Source organism: Solanum lycopersicum, chromosome 12, assembly GCF_036512215.1.
Source record: "Solanum lycopersicum chromosome 12, SLM_r2.1".
NCBI lineage: Eukaryota > Viridiplantae > Streptophyta > Magnoliopsida > Solanales > Solanaceae > Solanum > Solanum lycopersicum.
In genome coordinates, this window is record NC_090811.1 from 61,233,463 (window position 1) to 61,241,402 (window position 7,940).

The 7,940-nt window shown below is 36.5% G+C and overlaps 1 protein-coding gene across 1 annotated transcript; it reads right to left on the reverse strand.

The window, feature by feature from the left end:
* Positions 1 to 3,878: 3,878 nt before the first annotated feature.
* Positions 3,879 to 5,861, reverse strand: LOC138340485 (sporulation-specific protein 15-like). Its single transcript, XM_069292210.1, has one exon. The coding sequence runs from the start codon at positions 5,859 to 5,861 to the stop codon at positions 3,879 to 3,881; it is 1,983 nt and encodes a 660-aa protein (XP_069148311.1).
* Between the last annotated feature and the right edge of the window lie 2,079 nt (positions 5,862 to 7,940).

Here is a 7,940-nt window from a genome sequence, read left to right on the forward strand (position 1 = left end):
GGAGAAGAAAGAGTTGTCCGGAGTATTTTGTGGAGGGACTGGGTGGGGGAGGAAGTCTGACTTGAGCAGTTGTTGGAGAATAGAATGCAAGGGGCTCAATTTCACTAAGGGCATCCAACATTTTCTTAGAAGAAGATGAAGAGGAAGACATGTTTGTGATACTGGAAGGTTTCGTTTAAAAGCAAAAAGGAAGAAGAGGACAGATTTGGCCTTTGAATTTGATAAGCTTTTTGATAAAAGGAGAGAAATAAAGTTAAGAAACAGATGAGAGTTCCAAAAAGAAAAAGGCCCTTTTTAAAAGAAGTGAAAGGGTGTCAGGTCCTTGATTAGATGCATCGTTTGAGGGAGAAACGATTGGACTGATCGGTCAGAGTAACCGATGACTGACACGTGGCATTTTTCAACGGTCAAAATTTTAGTTTAAATTTAATGTAAAAATGCTAACCTGGACAGGTACCAGGTACCATGATAGAGTTTGACTTCATTCCTGCATTGTTCTATCCTCTTCTTTTGCTGAGCAGGTCCCTATTGAGAGTATACCTACTAAAGATACAAAAAGTGATCTTGTTCAAATATTTAAGCTTCACACAAAGGATACCTGCACTGCAAATCTAACCATCAAGGGAGTTCTACTGTTGGAGGCTAAAAGCATCACTTGGAGATCAACATCCCCAACTTTAATCGATTTCTCTCAAATTGATCCTTGCTGAGAGCCTTGGTAAAGATGTCTGCAATCTGTTCCTCCGTTGGACAGTATGTGAGCACAATATTTCCCTTCTCAGCATGATCTCTCAAAAAATAATGTCTTACATCAATGTGCTTTGTTCTCTTATGATGAACTGGATTCTTTCCCATACTCACAGCACTAGTGTTGTCACACATGAGAGGAATTGTTGTGATGTGGATTCCAAAATCTTCTAAGTGTTGCCTGATCCACAACAGTTGAGAACAATAGGCTGCAGCAGCTACATATTCAGCTTCAGCAGTTGAAAGAGCCACAGAGTTCTGCTTCTTTGTGCCCCAAGAGATAAGTGATGATCCAAGGAAATGAGCCATTCCAGAGGTGCTCTTCCTGTCAACTTAATAACCTGCAAAATCAGCATCTGCAAAACCAACTAGATCAAAAGTATCACCTGCAGGGTAAAAGAGAACCAGGTCCCCTATTTTCTTCAAGTATCTAAGAATACGTTTTGCAGCCTTCAGGTGTGAATCACGAGGACATGCTTGAAACCTAGCACACATTCCAATGCTATACACAATATCAGGCCTGCTAGCAGTCAGATATAGCAAGGAGCCAATGATTCCTCTGTACATTGTCTGATTTACAAGGGGATCAGATTCTTCTACTATCATCTTGGAGTTTGTTCCCATAGGAGTGTCAATAGGTTTGGAATCAAACATATTGAATTTCTTCAGCAGCTCTTTGATGTACTTCTCCTGGCATATTGAAGTACCATTTGATGATTGCTTGATTTGCAGCCCCAGGAAGAAAGTCAACTCACCCATCATACTCATTTCAAACTCCCTTCCCATCAATGATGAGAATTCTTCACAGAGATGTTCTGAAGTAGCTCCAAAAATTATGTCATCCACATAAACTTGAATGATAAGCAATTCTTGTTCTCTTTTTAGTAAGAACAAAGTATTGTCTATCTTGCCTCGTTTGAAATCATTCTTCAGCAGAAACTTTGACAATCTTTCATACCAAGCTCTTGGAGCTTGTTTCAGACCATATATGCCTTATTCAATCTGAACACATGATTTGGTAGTTCTGCATCTTCAAAACCAGGAGGTTGCTTAACATACACCTCCTATTTGAGATCTCCATTCAGAAATGCACTTTTCACATCCATTTGATATAGCTTAAACCCCATAAAAGCAGCAAAAGCTATTAAGATTCTAATAGTTTCCATTCTGGCAACAGGTGCAAAAGTCTCATCATAGTCAATTCCTTCTTCTTTATTGTATCCTTGCACCACCAGCCTGGATTTATTTCTAGTAATAACTCCATTTTCATCAAGTTTATTTCTGAATACCCACCTGGTTCCTATTATTGTTCTGCCTTCGGATCGAGGAACCAGGTACCATACCTTACTTCTTTCAAACTGATGAAGTTCTTCTTGCATAGAATTGATCCAGTCTGCATCACTTAATGCTTCTTTAACATTCTTAGGCTCAATGGATGATATGAATGCTGAGAATGCAACTAGATTTCTTGTTTTTGATCTAGTTTGAATTCCAGAATTCAAGGGAGAAATGAGATTATCAAGAGGATGTGATGAACTATGCTTCCATCCTGACCTTGTAGTAGACTGATTTTGCAGATCATCATGATCTTCTTCATCAGGAGTGACGTCATCTTCTGGAGAGTCTGATGTACTCTGGCTGGAGTTTTGAGTAGTACCAGGTACCTTATCATCCTGTTCAACCTCAGCATCCTCTTTAGGTGGGCTGTGATTTTGATCATCACAATCATTATTCAGTTGTTGATCTGCATCAGTTTCAGCACCTTCAATCTTCTTGGATGTTAGCATTTTGAGTATATCATCATCATCATTTGATCCATCATTATTCAAGCTTCCATTTTCATCAAAAACAACATGAATGCTTTCTTCAATGCATTGTGTTCGTTTGTTGAATATTATGTAGGCTTTGCTGGATGAAGAATATCCAACAAATACTCCTTCATCACTTCTGGGATCAAATTTTCCCAGATCATCCTTCCCATTATTCAGCACAAAACATCTGCATCCAAAAGCTCTAAGATAGTTCAGCATTGGCTTCCTGTTGTTGAGCAGTTCGTATGGAGTCTTGTTCAGCACAACTCTTATTAGACACCTGTTGGTAACATGACATGCTGTGTTAACAGCTTCAGCCCAGAAACTTTGAGGAAGATTTGATTCAATAATCATAGTTCTGGCAATGTTCACCAAGGTTCTGTTCTTTCTCTCCACCACTCCATTTTGTTGAGGAGTTCTTGGAGCAGAAAAGTTGTGGCTTGTACCATTTTCCATACAGAATCTATCCAATGTCAAGTTTTCAAACTCTGTCCCATGATCAGATCTAATGCTGCAAACAACTTGATTCAATTTGGTTTGAATCATTTTGAAGAACACCACAAGCTCATCGGCTGTATCTGCCTTTGATCTCAAAAATCTCGTCCAGGTGGATCTTGAATAGTCATCAACAATCACCAAGATGTACTTCTTGCCATTTCTGCTTTGAACCTTCAAGGGTCCACAAAGGTCCATGTGAAGCAGCTCTAAGGTTCTTGATGATGTTACCTGATTCTTGGGCTTGAATGATGATCTGATTTGCTTTCCTTTAACACAAGCTTCACATATTTTATTTTCAGCAAACTTCATTTTGGGCAATCCTCGGACTAGGTCCTTTGAAATCAACTTATTCAATAAAGATGAACTCACATGTCCCAGCCTACGATGCCAGAGATCAGCATTTTCATTTTGAGCACTGAGACATGTTAAGTCATCTCCGTGAGAGATTTCCAAGTTTGCCACATACATATTTTTACTTCTGTGTGCAGTGAGAATTACCTTGTTTGTAGTTAAACTCACCACAGTGCATTTTTCAGAAGTAAATTTGACCTCATTTCCTTTGTCACAGATTTGTGACACACTTAGCAAGCTGTACTTCAACCCATCCACATGGTAAACATTGTCAATTGAATCTTCAAGAGATCTTCCTACTTTGCCAACTCCAAAAATGTATCCCTTCTTGCCATCACCAAATGAGACACCTCCTCCTTGGAGGGTCTTGAGTGAGAGAAAGTTCTTTATATCACCAGTCATATGTTTAGAGCAGCCACTATCCATATACCAACATTGACTGCTGCTCCTCTCACTCACCTGCACCAAAAATTACTTGTTAAGCTTGGGAACCCATTTCTTCTTGAGTTCCCAGTAGGCAGACAAAGGAGTGATCAGATAGTTCTTGGTCCAATATGGTAGACTTTGAATCTTTCTAACAAAAGACCTAGGAGCAGGAACAGATTTTTTCTTTGAAAATCTGTGAGTTGAGACAGGCTCTGTAGGACCAGGTCTCTCATTTGGTGCATTTTGTCTTTCAACATAATTAGAGTATCTTTCACATGAGTTTCTCCAACTAACACACTCATTCTTAAAATGTCCATTCTTACCACAATGCAAACACAACAGATTATCAGACACAAACACATACTTACTATGAGGATTATAAGGAGGACTTATGTTTAGACTTCCTAGTCCTTTCTTATTAAAATTACTCTGATTTGTCACATTTGATAGCAACTTTGAGGATTTGGTCCACTTAAGAGATTTTTCAAGTTCCTCCTTAAGTTTCACAATATCCTGTTCTAATTTGTTATTCTTTTCAAGTGACAACCTGAGATTTGTCTCAGAGTTCTTCAATTTTTCATGAATTTCAGCTTGCAAACCATTTGGCTTTCCATTCAGCTTTTCAGCTTCTTCAGTAAACTGACACAACTGATTCTTAAGTTCAGAGTTATTTAACTCTAAAGACACCATTCTTGACATTGTGTCTTCAAATTGACCTTTGTTTTCAGTTAAAATTTCAAGTTCAACAATCATGGTATCTCTTTCAGATGTTAATTCTATCACGGAATCTAACATGACTTTTGCCAAGGTTCTCAATTTTTTAAGAGAATATTTATCCAAGTCATTTTTCATGTCAAGAAGAGTTACCTGATTGTCTTCTTCTTCATTTTCTGTGTGTGCCATGAGAGCAAACATTTTATTGAAGACAGTTCCCTCCTCATGCACAGCAACCATTGACACATCTTTTGTCTCATCAGGATCTTCTGAGTCACTAGAAGAATCCCCCCATGCAGCAAGAGCCCTTTTGACAACCATATCAGCAGCAGCTTTACGATCTCTGTTACCAGGTACCAGGTCCCTTCTGTTTTCTTTGTCACCCCTGTGTTTTTGAGGTTCCTTGTTATCATTCTTGAGTAAAGGACACTCTCTGATGAAGTGCACAGATCTTCCACACTTGTAGCAAGTATCACCTTGAGCAGCATTTCGAGTCCCATTTGTTCCTCTTTTATACATTTTGTTTTTTCTCACAATCTTTTGAAATCTACTGATGAGATATGCCATATCATCATCATCACTTGAATCTTCGTCTGATTTAAACTTCAGCATCAGTGACTTGTCCTTCTTGGCTTCCCTTTTTGACAAATCATGGTTTTGATTCATCTCGTGTGTTTTAAGATTTCCAATCAAGGCATCCATGGTCAGCACCTTCAAGTCCTTAGCTTCTGTAATGGCATCAACTTTGCTCTCCCAAGACTTTGGAAGAATTCGAAGCACTTTCCTGACTTGTTTGGTCATGCTTATAGGTTCACCCAGACTTCGCAGCTCATTTGTAATGGAAGACAACTTTGTGAACATGTCATGTATAGTTTCTCCTTCCTTCATTTTGAAGTTCTCATATCGCGAGGTGAGCATGTCAATCTTGGATTCTTTGACTTGTTCAGTTCTTTCATGTGCAGTCAACAAGCAATCCCAGATTTCTTTAGCAGACTCACAGGCTGACACTCTGTTGTACTCATCAGGTCCTATCCCACAGACCAGAAGAGTTTTAGCTTTGAAGCCCTTTTCAATCTTTTTCCTGTCAGCATCATCATATTTCTGCCTGGGCTTTGGAACAGTGATGGTCTTTTCTCCATCCTTTACTTCCATCATTGGAACAAAGGGTCCATCTAGTATAATATCCCATAACTCGCTATCTTCAGCCATGAGATAATCGTGCATTCTAACTTTCCACCAACTGTAGAAATGTCCATTGAAACGAGGAGGTCTGTGTGATGACTGACCTTCTTCGAGGTTAAGTGGAGCTGCCATTCTAGAACAAAATCACTTCCTTGGTGTTAACCAAATAGGTAGTGCCTGCTCTGATACCACTTGATAGAATGTATGACTTCACTTACTAAGTAATGGACCAGGTCCGTTACTTTACTTCAGAAAATTATCAGAAAGTTAAATGCAGTAAAATCAACACAATGATTTTACGTGGAAACCTCCTTGCTTAAGGGAGTAAAACCACGACCTGTCTCACAGGGTTTTCAATCATTTTCACTAATCTTCAAAAGCAAAAGCGAAACAAGATTACACCAAAACGTAAGAAAGAGTTATCAATCTTACCGTTAAGCAACAGTCCTCTATTGCTCAACAAGCCTAAGTAGAAAAACAATCTACCCACTAAGCTATCCTAACTGGACAACTTAGACTTTATCACAACACACCAATTCCTTTATAGTTTTAGGAGTGGTTTACAATTTAAGAACAAGAGAATAAATTCCTAAACAACTAGACGAAAAGCTCCAGATGTTGCTGTTGTCCTTGGAATAATTCTGCCTTTGCTTTGTGTAGCCTTTGCAAGAGTTCTTGAAAAGTTTTTATCAAGTTGCAAAAACTACAACAAATGTTTAGGAAAATGCCTTTTATATGGGCAAGTCACTTTCCTAAACTTCTTTGCCATTGGCTGGAAAGGTCACACTTTTCTGACGCCATCGGGAAGTGTGCACCTACTTTCTGTACCGTCTACAGCTGGCAGTCGACTGGCTCATCATCATGAGAGTCTGGTACCTCTACTAGGTCCCTGGGTTTGTTTCATCTGCAATACTTCAAACAAGACACCTGCAATACTCAAGTAGAAAACCCTGTACCTTTATGAGGTCCCTAAGTTTGTCAAATCATCAAAACTACAAATAACAATACCATAAAGTTTGTATTTAAATTTGATTTCGTAGTCGTCCTAATGTATACCATAAAGTTTTGTATTTATATTTTGATTTCGTATTCATTCTCAACTATAAATAGCCAAAATACAGTTTATATATGTATTCATTATGTGTATTCATTCTAATTGCATTAGTCCAATAGTTTTGTATTTTATTTTGCTCATTATATGTTTATACCAACTAGTTTATCTTTGATTCGTATTCATTCACAATTTTAAACAATCAAATACAGATTTGTATTAAGATTTTCACTTTGTAAAAACAAATTTGACTACAAACTACAGAAAATTCAAAATACTTTCAAATACTTTGACAAAATAACTCAATACCTAAATGCTTATGTGGATTCTACTAAATTTGAAATATAAAAACATATCATAAAAAAAGATTGACAAAAATTATTTTAAACTCTAAAAATCTAAAATACATAAATATTTGATGAATATGTTAACAAACTCACATAAAAATTAAAAAAAATGATGGAAAATCCTCAATACATACAACCCAAAAAATTGAACATTATGTATGATTTTGAAAACAAAATCTCGCAAAATAAATGATGAATTCAAAAATACCTTTATCAATTGAGAGATCTCTTGATTAATTGATAGATATGAAAAAATTGTTAAATTTGAATAATTAATTCTTCTTCAGCAATGAGAGAGAATAATGGTGAAATTTTGATAAAAGAAAAAAAAAGTGAATGATGGGAATGGTGAAAACTGAAAAATTGAAAATTGAAAGAGTAAATTTAATGGTACTAAAGCATAGGAAGAAGTGTAAATAGGTAATGGATGTAGAATTTGATTCAAAGTTGTATTGTTTTAAAAAATAAAATTTGAATACAAATTATTTTCTAAAATATTGACATTTTGACATTTTCAATAATTATTTTAAAGTGTAGATATTTTTACTAATTAAGTTAAGGATTCTGACTAGTTTGCTAATTTTTCCTTTTGAAAAACTAATGAGGAGTGGGGTGGGTTGCGAGTCTATCCGATTTTATGCGGGTTCAACTTAATTTTAACTTTTTACATATTATAAGAGTGATAGAACATTATTTTTATTAAGATAGTTTCTTTAAAGTTGCTAACATATTCAAGATAGTAAATGAAAATGGTTCAATTAAAATTGAAACAATTTTTTACATGCTTCATTATTTACATTCAAAAATAAAATT

Bases quoted from the DNA above. Each gene is read 5' to 3' on its own strand.
- LOC138340485 (XM_069292210.1), bottom strand. From the start codon at position 5,861: ATGGCAGCTCCACTTAACCTCGAAGAAGGTCAGTCATCACACAGACCT.